General features: G+C 45.8%; 3 protein-coding genes across 3 annotated transcripts; 1 reads left to right on the top strand and 2 right to left on the bottom strand.

Annotated features, from left to right (window-relative positions):
• Positions 1-3,174: 3,174 nt before the first annotated feature.
• LOC123411535 (60S ribosomal protein L22-like) lies at positions 3,175-4,240 on the bottom strand. Its single transcript, XM_045104501.1, has one exon. The coding sequence runs from the start codon at positions 4,100-4,102 to the stop codon at positions 3,353-3,355; it is 750 nt and encodes a 249-aa protein (XP_044960436.1). The 5' UTR covers positions 4,103-4,240; the 3' UTR covers positions 3,175-3,352.
• Positions 4,241-7,737: 3,497 nt separating this feature from the next.
• LOC123411534 (putative serpin-Z6A) lies at positions 7,738-9,377 on the top strand. Its single transcript, XM_045104500.1, has 2 exons — positions 7,738-8,405; positions 8,513-9,377. The coding sequence occupies exons 1-2, from the start codon at positions 7,884-7,886 to the stop codon at positions 9,314-9,316; spliced, it is 1,326 nt and encodes a 441-aa protein (XP_044960435.1). The 5' UTR covers positions 7,738-7,883; the 3' UTR covers positions 9,317-9,377.
• An 11,044-nt stretch (positions 9,378-20,421) lies between these two features.
• LOC123411533 lies at positions 20,422-23,852 on the bottom strand. Its single transcript, XM_045104499.1, has 4 exons — positions 23,679-23,852; positions 22,280-22,424; positions 21,871-22,197; positions 20,422-21,278 (listed from the first exon to the last, which is right to left on the bottom strand). The coding sequence occupies exons 2-4, from the start codon at positions 22,421-22,423 to the stop codon at positions 20,634-20,636; spliced, it is 1,116 nt and encodes a 371-aa protein (XP_044960434.1). The 5' UTR covers position 22,424; positions 23,679-23,852; the 3' UTR covers positions 20,422-20,633.
• Positions 23,853-25,462: the final 1,610 nt, after the last annotated feature.

Raw genomic sequence — 25,462 nt, 5'->3', positions numbered from 1 at the left:
TATTTGCCCACACATATACAAAACCTGTCTTGGCTCCCAACACAACTAGTAAGTTTGTAGGTCTTACTAGCCTTGCTAGTTACAATGATTAGTGCAACCTGTGTTTGAAACAATAGGATTGAAGGAAAACAAATAAAAAAATTGAAAAGAAAGCACAACAAAGTTATCGAGGTTGTGGGAAAAGAATGGACTGCGATCCATAGGTTCACTAGTGGTTTCTCTTAAAAATAAACACTCCCTCCGTCACGGTTTAGAAGACACGTTTGGAAAATCTCTGGGACCAAGGTTGTCATCAATTGGTTGTGAGATGTAGTAGGTGTAGATGCTAATACGCCTAATCAACTGAAAAAATACTAGTACTAATACGTGAGCAGCAAATTAGGAGGGCGCATGCATGAGTAGTACTAGTATTAATTAATGAGAGTAATTGCTTTCACGCCTTAAACTTTGTCTATTTTGGAAACGCACGCAAGTTTAACTGTGCCTTCTAAACCGTGACGGAGGGAGTATCAAGGTGTGGTAAACAAATTACACTTGTGTATCGATTAAATTGCAATTTTTATGATCATAACTATACATAGCTCAATTGCATATAGACATCATGTCTGGACATCCAGCATAGAACATTAATACAACTGCATGTACAACTAATATTCCACCCCAACATTGCTATTCGGCATGCATCTCAAAATATTAAGTAAAAAAAAATAGGTTATTGTATTAAGCATAATGATATGATGTTGATGATATATCATCTTCACCCTTCGCTCAAAGGACAACTATGCAATCATTTTTTGTCATAGCGGCAACAACACAACACACCTTTTTTACTTTCTATCATTGGGGTAGATTACTCGCAAGATTGAACCCAACCAACATACACAGCTCTCTCATGGAGATCATCCATCAAACTTGTCCAAGGAAAGACAAATAGACCGAGAGATTTCTGATCATTTCTAGCATGACTATAGCTTTATTCATGCAATTTTAATTATACCATCAAAAACACATATTATTTTTATCACTTGCATATTAACCATTGTCAACTATCAATTATTATTCAACTCTCAAAATAAATATAAGTGAAGCAAGAAAGTAATCATTTCTCACAGGACTACCACAATGCTCTAAAGAGTATAAGTGAAGCAATAGAGTAATTCTATAAATGCAAGGACATGGATAACTCCGTATGCACATTTATTATGATGTGATGTACAAGGATAAACATATATGTGTAGCTCTCCAAGACCGACACTATACAGATCTAGCAACCTCTCCATAATGTCGATCCCAAGACTCCACCTTCACAAAACATACACGTGAAAATGTGCAAGCTATGTGGTGAAGCGTCAACATCCCACCACATATTATTACAAATACTTCGCACACAACAAAAATAATACATATATGCAACAACCCGTAAAACTAGTTTTTTTTTACAAAATCCAACTTATACAATGGAAGTGAATAAACCTTTTATAGGTAAGTTTGCAAATTCCCTTAAGAAGGCTCAAAGTAAAAGCAAATGGTGTCTGTGACCCTACCAGACCGCTATCTGCTATCTGAAGTGTAACCAAGCTAACGTCATCCGCACCATACTTGTTCCAACAAATCTACAATGTTTGTTCTCGCAAGGGTGAATACATGGGTAGTCAGCAATTTTCAAGAAGGGAGACGACACACATGAGTCGCCATCGCTGAACTTTAGCTCAAAACCAAGAGTCCCCAACAGTCGCTAGCTCCTCGAGAGAAAACTCCATGATGACGCCTTCAACAAGGAAGTAGTGTCACGGACAGTACTGTGATAGTCTGGCTTATTAGGGTGATAGACTACTCATATCAATAAGGAATTCCTTTTTTTCCGGGAGCCCATTCAAACAGAACTTCCAGGTTAAGCGTGCTCGGCTTGGAGTAGTTCTAGGATTGGTGACCGACCGGGAAGTTCATCCCGGGTGCGCATGAGTGAGGACAAAGTGCGCAGAAAAGACTAGTATTGATATGTGGGGCCAGTGTAGATCCCGCCAAGAGTAACGACCGTCGGTGGGTGCGGTTACACGGATGTTTGCGGACAGATGTGCGGTCATGTTGTTCATGACGTTTGTGACCCGTCGTGGCACACGGCATGGTACATGTACTGGCCTGGATGCACAGACGTTTGTACCAAGAGGGAACGCTCCTGTGGCCCGACGAACGACCGTCGACGGGTGTGTCCGAGGCGTTACAAGTACCCTCCACGAGACAAGCCCCGAATAGGCCAACGAACTACGGCCACGTGCAGAGCATCGGAGCCTCCCCATCGACGCAACACCAAGGACTGCGGGGCTTGGAAGCAAATCATTGCAAAGTGGGACCATCCATGAAGGCGACGACAAGCGGCAACCTTTGCTCAGGGAGCCAAGAGCTAGCACAACATCGCGGATCGGCCCAAAGCAGAGGAGGGGGATGCGCTGGGGACGGCGCGGAATGGGGCATGAAGCACCGTCCAGATCCACATAAGGCACAGGTTGTCGAGCTACGAGGTGACGATAGACAAACTGTAAAAAAATAAAATTGAACACTTTTAGATCTCCGTTCAAGAACTACTATATTATTTTTCAGAATCAATCAGACAATATTTGAATGATTTGATTTAAATATAGAAAGAAACACGGACATTATATTTTCTCCAACATTTCAATGAACACACAATGACACAACAACTATTATTTCAGGATATTTTAGGTTTGATGAGGCATATTTTTGTAAACATGACATATTTTTTCATTCCAGCATTTCGACAAAGATCATACATCAACCTCGGCAAACATAGTGTTAATAGAAGAAGCATCAAACATAGGCAAAAAAATGGAACATTTCCACATCTCAGTAGCAAGAACAAACAAGGAATTGCACTTGAACTCATTTTGCAATTCACATCATAGCATCAACTGAACTGATAAACAAAATGTAAGAAACAGCATCAAACATTTTCAGATCACAGAACAGGAAGTACCTAAATTATTTCAGTGGTTTGGATCACAGTAGGGGAATATACTATTTTCAGGGTTGATCTTAAGGAATTTGATTTCAGATATAGTAGAAAGAAACATGGACACTGGGTTTCAGATCTCAGTAATCGCATCTCTAGACCACGCCTCAATACATCAATTTTTATTTTAGGAAGATTTTCAGATCTCAGAGCAGGAACAATTATTTCAAGATAATTCGGAGTTTACCAGAGACATTTGAGGGATTTGATTCATATACAGAAAGAAGCATGACACTAGATTGCATTCAAGCATTTCAACGAACACACAGCATACTGCATTTCCAAGATCACACCACAATCGCTAGAGCCACCGATCTGAATTCATCAGTGCTTCGACCTTGGGGAGGTCCTCCTTGCCGCCGGCGGCTCAGCAGCCTTCCTCTTCGGCGACGTCCTCGCCGCCGCCCCAGCCGGAGGCGCCACCGCCTTCCTCCTCACCTGTACCTCAGATGCCGAAGCAGGGGCCGCAGCAGCAGAAGCAGAAGCCTTCTTCCTCAGCGGCGCCTTGGCCAGAGCCACGGCAGAGGGCTTCTTCTTCCCGCCGTCCTCCTGCGCGGCGGCGATGCGGTCGAACTCGTCAGAGAGCTTCCTGGCACGCTTCCTCTTGGCGGCGGCAGCGATGGTAACGAGCGGCACCTCCTCCCCCTCCGACTCGCCGGACTCAGAGTCCTCATCATCATCCACGACCTCGCGCCGCAGCGCCTTCTCCTGGGCCGCGACCTCCGTCTCATCCTCCGAGTCGTCGTCGTCGTCGGAGCCGAGCGCGTCATCGAGCGTGGCCGGGGCAGGCCCGTGCCCCGCGGCGCGGAACTTCTTGGACGACTTGGAGGACTTGGCGGAGGTCCTGGCGTCGCGGCGCGCGATGCGGCGGAGCTTGACGAGGTTGCCCTCGATGCGGCCCTGCAGGCGGAGGCGCTTGGCGCCGAGGCCGCCCATGGACCAGTGCGCGTCGCGCGCCCAGCAGAGGAGCGCGTCGGTGACGGGGGCCGGCGGGTCGACGCGGTCGCCGGGGAAGACGCGTGGGCGGGGCAGACCGCTGCCGTAGAACCTGCCGGGACCGAGCGCGACGACCATGGTGACTGTGGCTGAGATGAGATCCGGCCGAGCGGACTTCTTGATCTGCTGATCCGGCGAGATCCTTCTCTCGATCGCTCAGTGGATCTGGATGAAGGTGAGGAGGGAGGATTGCGGCGGCGGTGATGGGGATGGATGAGAGAGAGGGGCCGGTGAGGAGGTTTATAGGTGGGAGCGAGGCGCGCGTGGCGGGAAATTGAGCAGAGGGAGAAGGGGTTGGCGCCAAGAAAATGGCGGTAAAAAATCTTGGCGCGAGGGAGGGGAACAGGGTCTGCGCGGGAATGGAAATGGCGGGAGACGGGAGGCCGTTCCCTTCTGTCTATGCGCATGGGTCCCACTTGGCAGGCAGTTCCCGTTCCCGCTCATATCTCCATGCGACTGGGCCCGCTTGGGAGGCTTCCTCGCCACCCTCTGTGCAATGGGCCCCGCTGCCATATCTTCGTTTGGTTTACACGAGCCGTGTATTCATTTAAACTTAGTAGACAAAATACTTCCTCGGTTTCAAAATTATTGTCTTAGATTTTTTTAATATGAATGTATCGGTCAAATTTTAATATTTAGATATATTTATTTTTAGACAAACATAAGACAAAAATTTTGGAAAGAGGGGAGTATTGTTTACCTCTAGTTTTTTTTAGGGACAATTGGTTTTTGGAACTTGGTTCCACACGCGCCCATTATAAAAAATAAAATCAAAAGAAAAATGCGAGGAGATCAAATCATTCTGAAACATTTTATACCATATATGGTCGAATATTCTAGTTACTTGTGAAGCTTCACAAAGAAATGGCATCCGTGGTTTTGAAGGGTTGATCTTGTTTTCTTCACTACGAATAGCACATGTGTCTTTCATTTTTGTGAAATTTCATATATGAGTAGAACCGTCGACCAAGTTTGATAACCTACAATATTAAATTCTTTACTATTTTTAAACTTTTGCTAGTAAAGAATAGATAATACTACGGAGGAAGTACGTGATACTGCTGGACTGTCTAACCAAAAGTGTACACACTGCTTGTACAAAACTTGTATCAAAGGCCTTATATTCAAAATTACTCTCTTGTGATAGCGAATTACTCCCTCCATACCACAAATATAAGTGTTTCACAAGCTATTAGCAAAAAAAATGTTGCGAGTACTTACATCTCTTTGCAACACATGAGCAATTATTTTATCTAACTAAGAAATATGCAAATATTTTTTGAATGTGTAATAAGTGTTTTTCAAAGTGGTTTCATATTTTAAATTATATAAGTGATTTAAATTATATAATGATCAATGTTTAATGAATTATAAAGATGTTTTAGTTGCACCAAGAACATTTTTATTTATATGAGGAATACTTTTAAATACATGATAAATATATTTTTGTGATAGATAGTGCTTTAATACACAATGGACCTTTTTCAAATAATATGATGAACCTTTTTTTAACACACGGCGAACATTTTCTTGTATGTGATGAGCATTTTCTAATACTTGTGGAGTCTTTTTAGAAACTCAATGAACATTTTTATAATACACGTTTTTTTTAATACATGTTGAACATTTTTTTTAACATGAAGGACACATTTTTGATATGCAGCTAATAATGTTTCAATACACAAAGAACATCTTTTTAATACACGATGAACCTTTTTAGATAAAGTTTGTGCTCCGTGCCATGTAGTTCCTCCGTTCCTAAATATTTGTCTTTTTAAATATTCAACTATGAACTATATACAGAGCAAAATGAATGAATCTATATTTTAAATTATGTCTATATACATCCGTATATAGTTCGTAGTGAAATCTCTAGAAAGACAAATATTTAGGAACGAATGGAGTATAAAATAAGTGTGCATGGAACAACAAACAAATAAAAAACACAGCGGAAAAGGGTAGAAACAAAGGAAAATAACCAAATAGGAAAAAAAGAATATATTTTCATACATGGCGTACAATTTTTTTAATGTTTTTGTAAGCGTTGAAGGAGTGATAGCCTTGTTCCTGGTGCCCTCATCCACGCCCAACTAAAAAAAACTACGGGCCTGTTTGGTTCATGACTAACTTTGCCACAACTAACCTTAGGCAAAGTGTGGCTGCCACAAAAAGTGTGGCTAACAAAATGGACATCACAAGTGTGGTAAGATTTGGCAAAAAAATTAAGTGTGACAATGAACCTAACACATGCCTAAGGTATTGTGGCATGAGTAAAGTTAGGCGTGGCAACCTTAGAGCATCTCCAACAGGCGCGCTTCGCGCCGCGCCTAAAAAACGACTTTACCGCGCGCTGGTCGTCTGGTTTTGCGCGTTGCGGAGCGCTGGCTCCAACAGCCGCGCTATAATGCAGCGCGCGCGCCGCTCCAGCAGTGCCCAAAAATGCAGCGCGCACAAATTTTTTTTATAAATAGATTGCATTTAAATAAAAAAGATACAAAGTTATTTTACATAGATAGCAACTAGATAGGTAGTTCGAAAACATAGATAGATAGTTCGGTGCTAGATAGTTTGATAAAAAAAATACTAATCCTAGTCGCTCCAGTCATCTGCACCACCATCGTCGTTGGTGTCGTCGGAGGTTGACAGCCAAATGTCAAACCATCGTTCATCTTCTTCAGTGAAGAAGGAACTCCCGCCTGCATTGACGAGGTCGGCCTGCGCGCACGCCAAAGCCTTCCGACGACGTCTATCCAACCGCTCCTCGCGGCGCCGGCGCGTGTCCTCCTCGCGACGCCGTTCCCAGTACTCCTGCTCGTAGGAGACGTCTTCCGGGTGGCGCCGACGCCACTCCGCCATGACCCGCTCGTCCTCCTGGGCGACGAGGAGGCGGCGCTGCATCGCAGTATGCTCCGCACGGTCTTGTGCGGAGTTAAGACGAGGCGGCGGGGCCAGGTCTAATGCCTGCTGGAGCGTGCGGACGTCGGGGAAGTTCATTTACAGTCGCGGCCTGCCTAGGCGCCACGCCGCCGCGTCGAACGCGCGGGCGGCCTCGTGCGCCGTGTCGTACGTGCCGAGGCTCAGCCGGAGATCGCCGGAGCGTATCTCAGCGCAGAACCCGCCGTTGGGGCGCTGCGAACGCCGCGGTAGCCCGACGCAGACCGGCGGCGCGGCGACATGGTGGCTCGTCGGCGGCGGCGGCGGCGCGAGAAGGAAGAGAGAGCGCGGCGCGAGAGGCAGGGAGAACGCGGCGGCGGCGCGAGTGGCAGAGGGAGAGAGAAGAGAGAACGCGGCACGAGAGGCAGGGCAGCGCGCTGCCTTTTATGGCGCGCGGGACGCGGCGCCGCAAAAATGACGCGCGGGCTGTCGCCTTTTCGCGCGCGTGGTTTTTCCGCCGCCGCTGGAGCGCGCATTTCAGTCCCGCGTACGGTAAACTGGCGTTTTCTAGCGCGCGTGGATTTTTAGGCGCGTGTTGGAGATGCTCTTATGCTGAGAACCAAACAGCCCCGTACATTCTACGCGCATCTTGGCATTGGCGCAATCAGTGAGCTTCAGTCGAAGTCTTCCATACCCATCATGCGCCAGCACTCCACTCCTGCACTTTCTGCAACATTTTCAGCTGCAACGTTTTTTTATTTCTTCCAAATGCTGCTGTTGTCGTTCGTCCCGGCTATGCGTGGACCAATGGACGTCGGGCACCTCCCGAATCAGATGCCACACCGGGTCCGGGCGCAGTGCAGGGAGCCATGTCTCGGCAACCAATAATACTACATCTACGTAACCTGTTACTGCTCGGCAACCACATTGCTAGCTACTATAGTTGTTCGGGCCAGAGAGCAAGTGCGCGTCAACACCACACAAGATGCAATCTGCCAAGGAGCTCGTCCTCCGCTGCCTATGGGTCTGCACGGAGGCCGAGCCCGCCCCCGCCCCCGCCCCCTACCCCGCCGTCGCCCCCGCCGTCGCCCCCTACCCCGCCCTCGCCCCCGCCCTCGCCCCCGCCACCAGCGATGGCCTGCAGGCGTTCTTCCTGGGCCTGAACAAGCGCCTTGCCGACGACGACGACGCCGGCAGGAGCGGCAACCTGGTCACGTCGCCGCTGTCTGTCTACGCGGCCTTGTCCCTGGTGGCAGCCGGCGCCCGCGAGGGCACCCTCGACGAGCTGCTCCGTGTCCTCGGCGCGCCTTCCCGGGACTTCCTCGCCGGCCACGTCCGCGCGCTGGCGGAGCACGTCCTCGCCGACGGGTCCCGGACGGGCGGCCCCCGCGTCAGCTTCGCCTGCGGTGTGTGGCACGACAGCACGACGCTCCTCCGCCCCGCCTACCGCACCGCCGCCGCCGAGTCGTACAAGGCCGTCGCCCGCTCCGCCAACTTCCGCCAAGAGGTCAGTGCACGTCGGCCGTGACCGTGATCGATCTGTGGCATGGCATGCAGTAGTATCTGATTGCCATTATATATGTTGTGTACGTACGTCGACCGTGGTACGTGCAGCCGGAGGAGGCAAGGGAGCAGATCAACGCATGGGTGGCGGCCGCGACGAACGACCTCATCCCCTCCATCCTCAGCCCCGGCGCGCTGTCCAGCTGCACCGTCCTGGTGCTCGCCAACGCCATCTACTTCAAGGGCAAGTGGGAGAAGCCGTTCGACAAGGAGCTCACCGAGGACGGCAAGTTCCACCGCCTCGACGGCACCGCCGTGGACGCGCCCTTGATGCGCGGCTTGGGCCGGCACAGCATCGCCTGCCACGACGGCTTCAAGGTGCTCCAGCTCCGCTACGTGCAAGGCCGCTCCTCGCCGGGCCAGCCGCAGCCGCCGCCGATCTACTCGATGTGCGTCTTCCTCCCCAACGCGCGCGACGGGCTCTGGGGGCTCACCGACAAGATCGCCCGCGACCCTGGCTTTCTGCGCAAGCACCTGCCGTGTGACGACGTCCTGGTCGGCGACTTCCGGCTGCCTAAATTCAAGGTCAGCTTCGGCGTGACAATGAAAGGCATCCTCCAGGACATGGGGCTCAAGGAGGCGTTCGAGCTGGGGAAGGCTGACCTGTCCGACATGGTGGAGGACGGTGCAGGGAAGCTGGCGCTGCACAAAATAGTCCACAGGGCCGTCATCGAGGTGAACGAAGAAGGCACCGAGGCCGCGGCCGCCACCGTTGCGACTATGATATTGTGTTCTTATAGTGTTCGGCCACGTGTGGACTTCACGGCTGACCATCCGTTTGCCTTCTTCGTCATCGAGGAGGTATCCGGTACTACCCTGTTCGCCGGGCACGTCCTTGACCCCACAACGAACTGATAGGGGAGGAAAGTGCATTCATGATTGGATTTATATTAATATGGATTTCTCATTATGTCTACTTTAGGGCTTGTTTGCGACTGTTTCAATTCATCAAAATCAGCTTTATTTCATTAAATTTATTTTAAAGCAGTTTCATACTGAAGCTATAGCACTATCAAAAATAGAAAATTTGGTAGAAAGAATCTATATGATTGGTTGAGGGGAAATAAATGAAGGGGTATCCACTTACTTGTGGCAGTGCTGAGTGATTTCCCCCCAACTCCAGCTTCTAGAGTTTTTTAAAGCACCCTGTGAGGAGCTTCATAAAAACTTTGAAGTTGTACCCAAATATCTAGTTTTTTTTGCGGAGCATCATATCGTGGAGCTACCCCGTTTGGCTTGTCTTTTCTGGAGCAGAGCTGAATTTTAAATAACAAAGCAGTCTCAAACAGGCTCTTAATACGTTTGCTACATACTATTTCCCTTCGTCCAATAGTATAGGGCAATGTCGGGGTGGGAGTTGTGACACGATCGGTATCGGGCTTAAGGGTGCATGGTGCAAGACGATCACAGGTGTTACAGATCCTCTTATCGCGGAGGCTCTACCGCTCTAGGCCTGAAGGAAGGGGTAATTTTTGCTACACTTCGGGGCTACACGCATGTGATCATGGAGACCGACTGTCTAGAGGCAGTAAACCTTTTGAATACTTTGCACCGACCGTTCGGTGATAGCATCCATTCTGGCTGAAACTGAAGAGCTAGCTCTTGTGTTTTATTTTCTTTAATATTCAACATATAATAAGATCAGCATATGGTCCAACACATTTATGGGCTAAGCGCGGTTGAACGCTTACTGTGATCGAGAGCTGGTTAGACTCTACCCCTCCTTCCTGACCAGCAGCCTTTTGGCTGACTGCTCGCCGAACGCTTTTGTTGAATAAAGCTCTCTCAAGTTTATCTGGAAAAAAACACTAGTGTAGTGTCGAAAACGTTTTTATATTATGAAACGGAGGGAGTACTATTCTATATATTCTTGTTACATGGTTACATTCACTTCCGATAACTAAAATACTTTTGCTATATTTTAGTTGCATTGCACAAAACAAAGATTCACACGACTCTACTTTCATTGCAACTAGATGATACCCTGCGCGATGGAGTAAGAACATGCGGAAGTTGGGTACAATATATTCTTTTGATTTGATTTGATTGTCTTGAATTTAAAGACGTGACTAAAGATAAAAAAAATACACATGATTTGTTGTATTTGATTATTGTACAGTTATAGAATAGTTATTAAGTACTACTCCATCCTATAATAAGTCATTTTCTGACACTATGGAATGTGTGCATGTTGATATAAGTATCTTTTTCCACGGGTGAAAGAACTATCATAGGTGGAAAGTCACGTTCTGCTCCCGAGCTCATTTGAGCTCGGGGTGAACGGTAAAATTTAAATTAACTGAAAAACATTCCAAAAAGTTCTGAAAAAAAATCGGTGCAAACATATTCAAAAGTTCTCAGTGCTTGCAAAACTTCATCAAAAAATAACACTCATAGAAGTTGTGAATAAATAAATAAAATCAGTACTCTAAAATGTTATAGAAAATAACACTTTTGGAGCATCAGTTTTGTTTTGTTGCTACGACCTCCATAAATGTTATTTTGTGATGAATCATTGAGAACTTTTGTCAATGTTTGTATCAAAAAAATTCTGTTCGAACTTTAAAAAAAATCAGATGTACTATTCACCCGAGCTCAACACCATGTCCATCATAGGTAGCATTTTCGTGTATGCATATTAAGATAAATACAAAGTAATGGAGTTGATGACGTGGCATGTGTGCATGTTGGAGCATCCACCTATACGCCCGAATGCAGTGTCCGCGGATAACACCAGGCAACCCCTCATACGGGTTGCCACACATCCACATCTTAAATGTGGAACCTCAAATCCATGCATGTCGATCATACGATACAAATTGTTCGAAGTCAACAGTTCAAAACAAAGCAAAACAATTAATAGTTCAACAATCCGGATATGCCAAAATGAAAATCAAGATCCGAGCGTGACAGATGCCTTGCTTGTTGGCCGAATCACTTGTCAGATGCCATCCATGCCTCTTGCTCCGCCTGCATCCAAGCCGCATGCTCCATTGTTGCCGTTGCCATCGTCATCGTCTCGTGCTACCTGTGGTCGTTGATCTCCTCCTTCTTCTCCGCAAGCCAATTCTTTGCATGCTCATCCAAGAGGGTTTCATTCACAAACATGATATTTGCGTCCTCCACGTCCCTTGAGAGTTGCAACCACTCCTTCTCAAGCTCAAAAGTCTTCGCCTTCCCGAGTTCTCATTTGATCGCCGCCTCTTGCTTCTCCAACTTGATCTTCTCCCACTCAATTTCCAGCTTCTTCTCTTCCCTCTTCTGGTTCCAATCCATCCTCTCCTTTTTTGCATCCAACATGAGCTTGTACCCCTCCTCTTTCAAGTTCTCCCTCATCAAAAAGGTGAAAAGGGGGCCAACATAGCAGACCATAAAATACATAGATAGGGCAAAACCATAAAAGATGTTCCTCGAAACATATAAGGGATTCAATAGATCTCAACCAACACCCTTTCTTCAAGTTTCACCCGGTAAGAGATTGGTAGACTCCAGAATATATGGATGGACTAAAGCAACGGATAAAGGAGCAAGGCATATGCGAAAGATGTGAATAGAGCAGTGTTGGTAGGTTGGAGGAGAGTTGCGGATCAGGAGAAGAGAGAAGGGGAGTGGCGTGCTATGGCCTCGCTACGGAGACCAAGCAAAAAAACAGCACTTCCATACAGCCATCGGGAGTTCGGGACCGAGCTTCAATGTCGTACTCCAAATGTGTTGTAGGTGCATCGCCACGCCCACCCAAAGGCACCTGCACTTACGTCACTAAAACTCAATCCCGATAGTCATAGAGAATATGCCACACACATAGTCGAATCCCATTAAAATGTATTACAAGACATTCAGCAACAATGTGCGGGGTATAATCTAGTTAAGGGAGAAAAAAAGGATCATCGCTGGGCTATGCCAAGTCGCTCCACCGGTTGGCTATGATGGGAATTATTTATTTTTGATTTTTTAAATAGACCTGGGTTCTTTTTGAGAAAGAAAGGAACAATGTTGGTCTATGCCAAGTGGCGCCCACTGGTTGGCTGCAATGGAAACATTTTTTTGGAGATGATGTTTTCTTTTTTCTTTTTTAAGATGAAGATGAGTTTTTTTTAATACAGGTGAATACCCATATACACCTACCGACCCAAAACAAGTGTCGTCATTTAAGTTCAAACTGAACTATAACTAAAACAGGACACTTTGGATTGGAGGGGGTACTTTTTTTAAATGAAAACGAGCGTACAACTTGCCACATGGCACTTATTTGTTGGCTCGGTGAGGAAGATTTTTGTAATATGAATGTGAGTTTTTTTTTCTTGAGATGAAGGTGAGGGCACACGTTTTTCTTTCCTAATCTATCCCTACTAATAAAGCACCGATGGCTTCTGCCATACGTCGCGGCGTTTTTACGAAAACGCCCTTGTACTTTTTTGTAATTAAACCCGCGGTCCTTTTTAGTGGAAAGATAACGTTTTCTTTTTGCAAAAGGACCCCTTCATCTTTCCTTCGCACGGCTCGCTTCTCCAACCCGCCTCGCCACGCCTGTGTCCGGCTTGCCACGCCATGGCGGCTTCCACGGTTCCACCCCAGCACCGCCGGCTCGCGTCCGCCACTGCGGCGTCGCCCCTCCGTACCAAACTCCACATCCTGTCTGAGCCGCCATGGCCCGTCGTGCCTCTGCATCTGGCCACAGCCGTCGATTTCGCCCTGCCTCACACTAGCCGCTCCGTCGCTGCATCGGTCGTCGTCGGTGCCCGCACTTGCCTCGCCCTGAGCACGCGAGCGCCTGCCGCCTGGCCGCTGCTCCTGCTGCTACGCCGCCTCGCCATCGCCGCCGCGTCCGCCCCACGCCTCGCGAGTGCTCCCCCTCGCCTCCTCTTCCGCCACCACGCAGCTCGATCCGTCGCATACGCCGCACCTCACCAGGCCACCTCCTCGCCAGAGACCTCAAGCTCGCAGAGCCGCCCCGCTGTAGTGTGCTCCGCCTCGCCCGCGTCCGTTTGGGCGTCGCTCCCGCACTGCTACGAACACCATCCACCTCACACCATCTTTACTACTCTCATACATATTCTACTGCCGGATTCTAGATGCAGTATTTCCATATTGGAAACCTTTGTATGGTCCATGGACTGAGAGTTTATTTGTTCTGGGGAACTCTTACTGCATTTATTCCTGAGAACATTGGACGGCCCAGTAATTATAATACTTATACTCCAACTGTAAAGGTCTCATACATGGGAGAACGCGTCGTTGGGACTGGTTTGTTTGGTGTAGTGTATCAGGTGTGTTAATTTGCCGTCTTTCCCCCTTGTATATCACACTACAGTTTCTGTTAGTGGATATTTCTAATGCTGGGCCTTAAGTCATTGATAATATCTGGTACAACAGGCCAAGTGCTTGGAAACTGGAGAGACTGTTGCTATTAAGAAGGTGCTGCAGGATAAGAGATATAAGAATAGAGAGCTGCAAACAATGCAGTTACTTGACCATCCAAATGTAGTTCACCTAAAGCATCACTTCTTTTCGACAACCGAGAGGGGTGAAGTGTACCTAAACCTTGTACTTGAATATGTCTCACCTACTGAAGTTGAGAATAACAGTTGCATATAGAGCCTTTTTCTGTATTTAAAAATTATAGTTGACTTTTGCCTTGATCATGGTTTATTTTTGTGTACAATTTAACAAAAAATCGCAAGGAATATGAGGAAAGTTAATGTGATTTTGTGATAATAACCTTTGGATTACTAATTCGTATTGTGAACGAATTCGAATATGTGTGGTTTAGAAAAATTATTGGCCAAAAGGATGACATGTGTTAAGATAATGCAACTTTTTTATGAGAACCATAGCCATTTACCAACACATTGCATCAATGAAGGCTTTTCACATACTTTTTCTTGCAAGATAATGTAAAGTTGTTCGTGACACATTCTTAAGTATTTACTTTTATTATATTGTCGAGCTTGCCGGTGCTTCATTTGATCATGTAAAATGGAGAGGGCTATGCGTCTATATGAAATAGAGGATGTGTATTGTGATGGGTTTCGGTCCATATTTATTGAACTAAAGCGTATGATCTTTTTACCCGCTGCAACGCACGGGCATGTTTACTAGTAATAATAAAGCGGCCACTGCTTCTGCCGTACGTCATGGATATTTTACAAAAAAGTCCCTGTCTTTTTAAGTAATTAACCCGCCGTCCCTTTTTAAGTGACTAACCGGAAAACGTTTCGTTCTTACAAAAATAACCTCGTGTTTTGGAGTATTCCACCCGAGATCCTTCTGTTAAGATAAGGTTTTGGTGGTCACGGCCGAGGTGAGGAGGCTGGAGCGCGCCCCGGTGCCGGCGCCGGCTCGGCTGGTGCAGCACGCGCCGAGGGCTACCGCGGTGCTGAGTGCTGACGGAAGGCTCCGCGCGCCGATGTGGCGACGCATGTGTCTGCTCCCCCGCCGCATGCAGGCGCGCCGCGCGGTGATAAATTGGTTTTAATTCCATTCCTCGATTCCGATCGAACAATCCGTCGACTGTCCTGTGGAGAGTGGAGACCTGCGGGCGGAGCAGGATCGGATTGTCATTCTATTTGTCCGCGGCTGCCATGGCGTTCATCGAGGTGAGCGCCTTCCTTTCCCCCCTTGTCCGTGGACTGATGGCTCGCTAGCTTCTTGATTCCCTCGTTGACAAGCACGCAGCACCTTGATAAATTGTGTATTGCGTCCCACAGTTGTCCTTAATTTGAGATGCCTGACAGAGCTGTATCTGTATCAAGTGCGTATTACAGGGGATGAGTTAGTCTGCCTTCTTTCCAATTCGTTTGCTATGGAGAAATTGACACTAATATATTGCTATGATATAATTCGCCTTGAGATACCTTGCCTGCTCCAGCGGCTAAGCTACATGGAGGTGCTTGATTTCTTGAGACTTAAAGTTATAGAGAACAAAGCTCCAAATATCTCCAGCTTTCAGTTTGCAGGTAATGAAGTACAACTCTCACTTGGAAAATCATTGCAGGTGAAATCCCTTAAATTGCACCATAGCTGTGTCATCAGTCATGCTATTGACAAGCTTCTATCCATTGTGCCGAATCTTGAGAGACTCAACATAATTTCTCCTCATGAGGTACGGCACGCTTAGATTCAGGTGATAAATATGCATGTAACATTAGCCATGTGCAAACTAGGAAGGAGGAGGGAGAGGGACAAGCGAGGGGCCAACACAGCAAGAGAAAAAGAGCAAGCTTTGAAAAAACGAACGGAGAGCACGAGGAAGGAGGTCGGGGCAAAACACTACTCTGAGCACTTGGTTCACGCTAGCTCCTATCTCTGTTATTTCTTCATATGTAGTTATGCTGGTTGCTCATAGGATATTCAGACTAAAATGTCCCATAAATATATTTCGTTTGCCCACGGGTGTCCACGTATAAATTTATGCAGCCTAAATTAGTGGGTGTGGTCTTGAACCATGGTTATTGGGTTAAGAATATGTTTTCTTTTTCTCCCATTGCAACGCACGGGCTCTTTTGCTAGTTAATAAAAAAAGGCACACAACTTCCTCTTAGATTATCTCCAACAACATGTGTAAATTTGAATGTCTATATATTCATATGGACAATGACCTATAAAGATTCTCTCGTATACACGTATGATTTTGTCTATATTCTCTCTCCTATATTTCAATATTATTTTATAGCTACCAATTCAACTATCATTTCACCGGAAATTCAAACAATTTATAATTGCATTGGCCTTTAACAACTACTTTCCAAACATATACATTTTCAACTACTTTCCCAAAGACTATTTTTCAATAGTTACTTTTCCAACGACTCCTTTTCAATGGTTACTTTTCCAACAGCTCTATTACGACGCCTATATATAGGCATACTAGATCATCGATGACGCGCGTTGTTGCGCCCGTCAATTTGTATAATAGAATAATCATAATGGTATAACTATATTGCACATGAATTGCGTTAGTTAATTTTGCATAAACAAAACTATGAGTTGAGAATTCCACACTCAGAAAATGCTCACATACAATTTGCTTGGTACAATAACATGCATGACAATCTTATTGTAAGGCAAACATATAAAATAAAATAAAGCACAACACAACACATGCATGCTCTTCCAATGATAAAAACAAAATGCATCAAGGTTAATACTGGAAAAAGACATCATAGCACCATTAGTGACCACAAAGACATCTAAAAGGAAGCAAAAACCGAAGGTATAGAATGTTCATTAGTAATATATATAATTACATGATACAAGTTAATTTGTCGTGCCCATACATTTGTACAGTAGAATGATAAAAAAAATCATAAATATATATCCACATATAACAAGCAATATTTGCACACTAATGGGAAGACAAGCTGCAAAAAAAGGTAACAAATTTTTTTCACATTATATCCTCTAAAGAGGCTAGCACCTTCTGCTCTTGCAAAGAATTTAACTCTTCGAGTGCGGCTGACCGAAAATTCTATGGCGTTCATGGAACCGGCCATATCCTTAAATATGTATAGACTGAACTACATGATTCTAAATTCTAATTACCAATTACATAGTGAGACTGTATCAAGAAAAAGTAAAAAAGAAAACCTAGATATCTAAATTTTATCATGCCAAGAGCAGCCAAATCCATCAATCCTTCCTGCAGGAGCAAGAGCACACAAATTTCTGTAGAAGAAATCAATGCAAGTCTTGAAGAACTGAAGAAAGGGAACATATAAATATAGACAAACTATGACAGAAACATTGGCAAGATGAACTGATCTACAATAAAGACCTAGCCTGCTGAAGCATATGATTCTTTTTCCGTGGGGAAGGTATAAACAATAGCCACTTCAATCGAAAAAACAATTCAATGTCTATTCATCACAATAGATGTGATATCATCTTATATTCTGAAGGAGGGTATAGATCAATATAAAAATAAAAATAGCTACCTCACAAGCCACGTCAAGAACACGAGATGCTTCGTTCAAGGAAATATTCAACTTTGACATGAGCCTAAAAGTTCATCAGGAAATCAAACTAATAGCACAGGTGCGCTGCCAGTACCATCCCAAACACCAACACAAGAGCCTCACATCACAAGAGTCAACAAGTAATCAACATAGGAAAGGTTACAGATAATAGTTTTTCATTATCAAAGAGGTTCATTGCCACTTAATTTTTCCTAGTTGCCACTCAATAGTTGACACTACCAACTTCAAAGCTTATTGCTTGTATGGAAGAAATGTCATGAGAGGATCCTACGATTTGAAACTTATCTTCTCTCAGTTACAATGCAAGTTTAAACTTGTTCTCATCATATTTTGCTACTAAAATCAAGAAACCAATATGAATGACTCACATAATGTGTGTGACATTTCAGTAATTTTATGCATTTTAAAAGAAGATGTAGCCACTTGTGCAACAGAAAAAAAAATCTGCTTAGCAAGAATATATTCATCCTATACTTCAACAATTTAGATTGTATAATAATTAGAAGTATGAAACCTTAGCTTTTCACTTAAGAGTAGCTTATCAAGAATATGTTCATCATGCAGTTCATGAGAACTTCTAGTGTGCACTCTATTGTGAAATTCATTAGGAGGCAAGTGCATGTTAACTTGGTGAGAGTACTATCCAAACTTGTGATGTACAAGTGGAAATTTTGTTTTTGAGAAGAAATCAGAACCTTAACTTTTGGATGACAGTAGTCAAAGTAAACAAGCTGCGATTAATATGGCGCCTTCTTTCAACCATGCACCAACAGCCTATGTTTGTGCAACACGCTCGCTAGCAACAAGGTCAACGAAATTCTGTGAAAGAAAAAGTCAATTCATACGGATCAACTATGCATAATCAGCATACCATGCTCCAAAAGCACAAATGCCAGCTTACCAAGTTAGCAACAAAATATATAACACAGCCTGGTGCTTCATGGAGCATACTCTCCACAGTCTGGACATAGATATAAAGGACAAAATAAAGGTTAATCATCTCCTATGTATGCTTTCCGTACAAAGGTTAAATCTAAAACTGGATTGGTTCTTGTTATACATACCAGCCTAATGATTTGGTGGAAACGTGAACTTGCGTCGTTTAGTGCAATTTCCCCAACCTGTCTTTTTTCTGCAGTTATTTAGAAGGTCATTAGGTAACTATCACTACACCATCTTCTTCTTTCTCAGATGGTAGGATATATATACATACATACACACATATGTAGCAGTGCCTTCACAAATGGCTATTAGATGCCTTAGATTCTGTCTGTCCTTAGCGATTCCTTCATCCAACTTGTCCATGACGGTTCCTTTCTTTTTAATCATGTGAATTTGTGTGTGCACGTGCGTGGACAAAATTGTAAACCTCGGGATCATCTAACAAGCGAAGGGGGCAAGAGTCATAGAAGATCCTTGACGATCTCGTTGTAAATTTGCATAGCACATTTCTTGGTAATAAGTTGTTCTTGTTCTGGTATGTCCAAGGCTCAACCCCTTACTATTCAATTCAAGATGAGTATCTTGATTCCAAGAAATTTCTTGTGCAGCTTGCTCCTGAAAATAAAATCAATAGGTAATTTGCATTGCAAGCGAGGGGAGAATAAATCATCAGTAAGTGTTTTGAACAGTAATGTCCAGAACGAATGCTACATTGATTTTGCAGGGCCATACCTTGCTACATGTGGGCATGCTCCCGACAAATCAATGTGAAATTACACACAACCTTAGGAAGTAAAATGGAGTGTGGCGGTGGAGAGGTGCAAAGGGGGGCATGTGAATCCATCTCCTACCATCGTCGTGAATAGAGAGGAAGGTCGTCACAGTGGTCATCACCATCATGGGTAAGGGCGCACTTGGGAGACAGGAGTGATACTCTTGTAAATAACGTACGTACAAATGTATTTTACCCTCTCATGAAATAAACCGGTAAGGGCAGTATTCATATGATTGTATCGCAGGGAGAGACATGCGCACCTATGCTCCAGCCACAGGATTCCTGAAGACCATCCGCCGCTGTCCGGACGAGGTCCGTGCGGATGTCCTGCTCATGCCTTATCACAAAGAGCGGCACTGCAATGACAAGATGGTCTACCGGAGGGACGACTGCAACCAGCTTAACCTGGAAGTTCTCGAGTGTGGCCCGTACATCACCTGCATCCTTGCCGACCGCCCGTTCCAGAGAGGACACCTAGTCAGGGCGTTGGCAGTATTGGTGGCCGGCGAGACGGTGGGCGCCCGCAGATGTTTTGAGGACACCGTCCGGGTGCATACAGCGGGGAAGGCGGTGGTGGGAGCTACTGCTTGTCGAGGCGCACGTTGAGGCGAAGGCACAAGGAGCGAGTGGAGGGGGCTCGGCTGCGGGGTCCTTGAGCAGCAGTGCCGCCGTTGGTGTCGCCTCCGACGAGCGGAGGAGATCGAGATCGAGATCGCTTTTTTTAAGGAGATGGAAGTCGGTCAGGACTGGATAGATTTTTTTTTTTTGAGAAACTCGGGACTGGATTGATTGGACGTCGTTGGTGCCTCGCAAGCCCAGCAGTGGACCCCCTTTCGCGTTGGAATGGGCTGGCGGCCCAGTGCACCACACATCTCCATTTCGGCCTCCGGAGCAGCAGCCCACGGGACAAACTGGGCCAAATTTCACATAGTTCAGAACATGTTGCTTTTTACACGAGATCTGACGGCCAAGAACATCCAGCGAAAACGGACGGTTGAAAATGCAAAACGCTCGGAAACACGAGATCTGACGGCCAAGAACATCCAGCGAAAACGGACGGTTGAAAATGCAAAACGCTGGGAAAGCTCGGTTTAAGGTTCAGTTTTACTGTCCTTAATATAAGTGTTTCACAAGCTATTAGCAAAAAAAAAAATGTTGCGAGTCAAGGCTTGAATGTGCAATTTTAAAACACATCTTGTATATATATATAGGGACGAAGCTTTTTGTTCTGTAACAACCAAAGTTTCAGATAAAGCATAACAAATTGCTTCAAGGACAACCACAATATTATTGTTTCTGAGTAGATATATATATCAGCATCAGATTACAGATGCATGGACTGACAACACAACCACGACAAGTTTCACAGCAGGACGTGGTACTATAGCACCTTATTCCACTTGTCTCACCCAGGGGCAGGCAAGCCAATTACATACACGATAAATAGAAATCAGTACCCGGGGGCGGCTAAATTCCACGGTTAGAAGCACATGCTAGGGGTCGGTGCAGGAGCGCCGGCGTTAGCAGAGCCAGGTATCTTCAGCGCAAGAGGATCCCACGCCTTGCCCTCGGCGTCGCTGCAGCTGCCGCTCTTGTCTGGATACATGACGGTGACTGTGGCGGCGGGACCGGCGGTGCCCTTTGCAGCAAGAGTCTTCAAACGGATGCGCTCAGCCCTAGACCCGATGGTTTGCCCGAGGATGGAGGCTGCTATGGTGAACACCATCGCGGTTCTGGGCATGTTGACGGACTTCCTCAGCATCGCGATGAACGGAACGGCGGCATGGACTGCTGCGAACCACTGGGGGGAGAATTTCTTGGTGTGCTCACGCCACACCCCGAGAGGGACGTTTGCTGCCATCCCGAGCATTGCGATGGCTACCATCTTTGCAGGTAGGGGCTGTGGACGGAGGGACTTCACGAGGGTTGTGCGTGCGAGGGCTGCTCGTGCAGCAACAATTGCAGGCGGGCACTTCAGCTTCATACCAGCTGGTGGCTGTAGTGCCTTCGCGACAAGGGGCAGAACACCACTCATTGCCCGGTAAGACCGAGCGAGTGGGCACTGTCCATTTTCTAGCCATTCATCGCTCATTGCCTCGTGGGACGGTGGGTTGCCTCCTTTTTGCTGAAAAGAATACAGAGGGGAACATGAGAAAAATCTTGGTTACACAGCATTACCTTTCTGATCAGCACTAGCATTTGACTACCGAGAGATGCTAAACATGGAAAAGGAATGATAATTATTCGCTTCCAAGAAAAGAAAAAAGACATTTGTTATAACAATAATCCTGAACTTGGAGCTTGGGAGAAAATAATGCGTTGTAAGTCACAGTTAGCACTGGGTAACAGTTTAGATAGAAGTGGAAGTAATTGATCACAAAGGATAACATATGTAGACCGTAACTAACATTACATATCAAGTCTTGCGTTATAGAGAATACCAAATAAGAAGTTGCTTTTCCTTTATTTATACAATATTAATACTATCTGAATGTAGTTAATGAAGTGAAGACTTAACGAATCAGAAATTGGCTATTATGCTGTGTTAACAGTTCCTTGCTATTTCTAAATCAACTAATAACATTTTAGATTTCTATTACAGTAAAGCTGTGTGTCGTGTGGCTCAAGGTTTCTAATATGCAGGACATTTATACAGTAAAAAATCACTTGACAATTGCAAATTAAGATGGAGAATGAAGAAAAAACAGAGGCATTACTTTCATGGAATTCTGATTTGGCTTGTTGGGCTTCTTGTGTGACTGGTCTAGATTGTTGGGCTTCTTGTTCTGCTTTTTGCCCTTGCCATTAAAGAAGTTGAACCCAAATGGTCCAAATGATGATAGACTTATGGTAGCGGCTCTAGCAGCCAATGGATTAAAGGGCAGAGCAGGTTCAGGCTTGACATCAGTGCTCTCACTGCGGTTCTCATCAGGCACATATGATCTTCCTGAAAGGGGGACTATCCCATCCTGTCCATGGAAAAGCTTGAATGCCGACTCAAAGCCTGGTCCATCCTCAAAGATCGGACCCTTGCCTCCCCGGGCCTGCGAAATAGCGTGGATTGTCAAGGAAAAATGCACTACGTTGGTCACTGAGTCACCAAGTGACATAGGAAGCAGATCTTACAGCTACAGGCAAAGCAGAAGAAAATGAAAAGGTTGTGGCTCCATTGATGTTCCTCAGGAATGGGCATCTCTCAACACCGGGATGGCCAGAAAAGTTCTCCGATGACGCTGAGTCACAGAACAGGCTGCTGAAGAGCATTTCCATCCTGTGAGAAGACATAAAATAAACATTAACTACATAAAAGAAATGCAATCAATCCAGGACGAGGTTCAGGAAACCGAATAGATGCATCTTATAATGTACTAAAGGTAGTTCCAGAGAAGCTTAACTGATGAGCAGGAAACTAAAACACGCGCCTGGACTAAATAACTAAATAACTGTAAGAATCAGGACACATATTATCACCAGGGTAACCAAAAAAATTCAGCAGTGATGGTCATGAATTGAATTACAATCAAATTGCTTTAAGTCGGTTACCAATCTCCATAATGGGAGATTACACAATTCAAACAACTATGAATTCATCTGAAAGTAATAAATAAACGAATATAGTAAGTGATTCCATAAATCTACGCAGTTGCCCAAGACTTCACTATATATTATTAATCAACGATTTCTTACATAGAGAGAACGACCCTCACAAATTGAAAATATTAATTTGTTAAGAATCAATCGAATTGAAGCCATGGTACTGTCATCGTTGGCTGGAATCGATATATTCGCTCTATTAATAATGTTTCACTCCAAGGACCAGAGTAGGCGACCGTTAACATACAAGGCTGCTCGCTATCGTTGTTGCGTGCTTTCAGAATGATTCGTGCGAGAGAGCAACGGCCCATTGTTACCAGTTTCTTACTATGCACAGAGTTCGCTAGTATTTCAGTGGCTACTCAATCCTGCACATGAGTTGCAAATACAAGAAAGATCATACGCCAATACATTTGTCACACTCTTCTCGAATTACATCTACAGCATGAAATACATCGGAGCGGATATCAGCGCTGATCATGAGCTGGAGTCCCAGAGCAGACATGACAAAATCGCGCGCGCAGCGATCGTGCAGCACCCCGGGGATCCCAGATCAAACGTTGCCAGGCACTCGACAACCATGCCCAACCAGCCAGAGATCCGCGCAACCACCGCGTCGGGATTATTAGACATGATATATACCACGTGCCTTCCTGCGCACTCACCCGTCCACCCACCTAGCCAGGCAAAGTCCCCGGCCAACTGGGGGTGGGCAGATTCTTCCCAAATCCGAATTGGATCCGAGGGCGGGGGAGCCCAGATCGGCCCCTGCCCCGGACAGCCGGAACTGATCGCCCTGCGCCCGCGATCCGGCCCGCCGCTCAGACGGACGGGTCGCCGCCAGATCCCGCCCAAATCCTAATTCGCCGAGCGACGAGGCTACGCCGGCGTACGGCACCGGGAACTACTCGCGGGTGGTGGGTGGATTTACCTCGCCGAGTCGCTGGAGAGCTGCTCGCCTGCCTGCTTCCGTCCGTGCGGTGGGGTGGGGGAGAGGAGTCGTGTGGTGGGCACAGCGCGGTGATGGAGAGAGGAGAGGAGAGGAGAGGAGGGGAAGCGCGGCCGGCACGCGACAAGGCGACCGCGGACTTCCGGGAGGACGCGTGGGTCGGGTCGGGCTTCCGCCTCTCCTTGGGAAGAACTGGGCTGGGCCGGGCCGGCCCTGGGCTACCTGATAGCCTGGGTTCTTCATATCTCCTTTTTCCCTTCCCTTGTGACCGTGGAGACCTATGACAGAGCTGAATGTGCTTAGGTCAAAGCTCGGTGAAATCCTCAATACTAGGAGTGCTATTTAGTGACGAGAAACTTCAAGAATAATTCAAACCATCTCGCGGTATTCGACATGGAAAATGACCCGGTATTCGACATGGGAAATTGACCTCTTCGTATTTGTTCTTGTTGACAGCACACGGCCTTTCGTCCGTCCAAACAACAAAAATAGGTTCATGCAAACTCCGTGGTATGCAAGTCGTTCCTACTAACGGTAAACCGTTTAGCATTTGCTAGTGACATGTTGTTTTTCAAGGCTAATGGTGTGGGAGCATCCAAGGTGCGTCTAGTGTTGAACATTTATTTTTTGGCTACATGACAAAGAATAAATCATGACATGTTATCATTTTATTCCAGCAAAGAAGTTCCTCACAATGTTTAAACATAGATTAAGGGCTTGCTTCAAGTTCCAAATGAGACTTTGAATGAAAAAAAAACATCATGCCATCTAATGTGAGACCATCCAATAATGGAGTTTTCAAATACTTAAAGATCGACTCTCACGCAGAGTTCATGGGTGGATTAAAGGAACCATGTATGGCTGGGAAAGAATTTTTGGTCAATGCTAGCCCAAGCACTACAAGTTTAATCCATGTCATGCTTCAAACTCCCAAGGGGACTATGTGAGAACCTGAATATGTTAATCATAAAATTTTCCAGGGAGGGGGGGTAAGGACGGTCGGCGAAAGCCACATTGAGTTTGGTGGAAGGATAAGACACAACTTAAAGGTATAGGAGGTCTATGGTTCAAAGAATTCAAGCTCTTTAATCTACTCCACTTGCAACGCAGGCCTCGCGCATATTGTAGAATCTGGAGTCCTTAAGTGCTCGTATTCTCAAGAGTGTCTATTTTTCTACCAGTACTTGTTTGGAAGCAAATTTGGGATCACGTCAAAGTCAAATTTGGAGGCCGACTGTCGAAGGAAAAGACGTTCTCAAACGTGAGCTAATTAAAAAGGATTGACAATGGCCTGGACATCAAGTTATGGGAGGATAACTCGATCCTTAGAGACGAGCTGTTGAGGTCGTATGGATGCGTGAGCTATAACCCACCCCAGCTAGCATCTAAACTGGTCGATGCCACCTCAGCAAGGTGGGATGTGCAGCGGCTGTAGGAAGCGTTTTTCCCCATTGATATCTAGCACACCATGGGTATTCATTTGTGCACAAGGGATGTACCAAATATTTGAGCATGGAATCATCTTGTCGGTAGTATCGGCTTCCAAAATGTTAATTTCCACTAGACGGAGAAGGGATGCTTGGCTAGATGGAATGGTGGGATCATCAAGCGCTGACATGGACGTGGGCTCGTGGAAGCAACTATGGAAAACTATAGTCCCAAGAAAGAAAAAATAGAATGTTTCCGTGGCAACTGCAAAGCTAAAGATGTTAGGCCACATTGCCATATGTCTACAATAAGTGTTTGTGATATGTGTGGTGCACAAT

Source organism: Hordeum vulgare, chromosome 7H (genome assembly GCF_904849725.1).
Source record: "Hordeum vulgare subsp. vulgare chromosome 7H, MorexV3_pseudomolecules_assembly, whole genome shotgun sequence".
NCBI classification, from domain to species: domain Eukaryota; kingdom Viridiplantae; phylum Streptophyta; class Magnoliopsida; order Poales; family Poaceae; genus Hordeum; species Hordeum vulgare.
The sequence above is the reverse complement of the archived record's forward strand: the minus strand, read 5'-3'. Positions and strand labels throughout refer to the sequence as shown.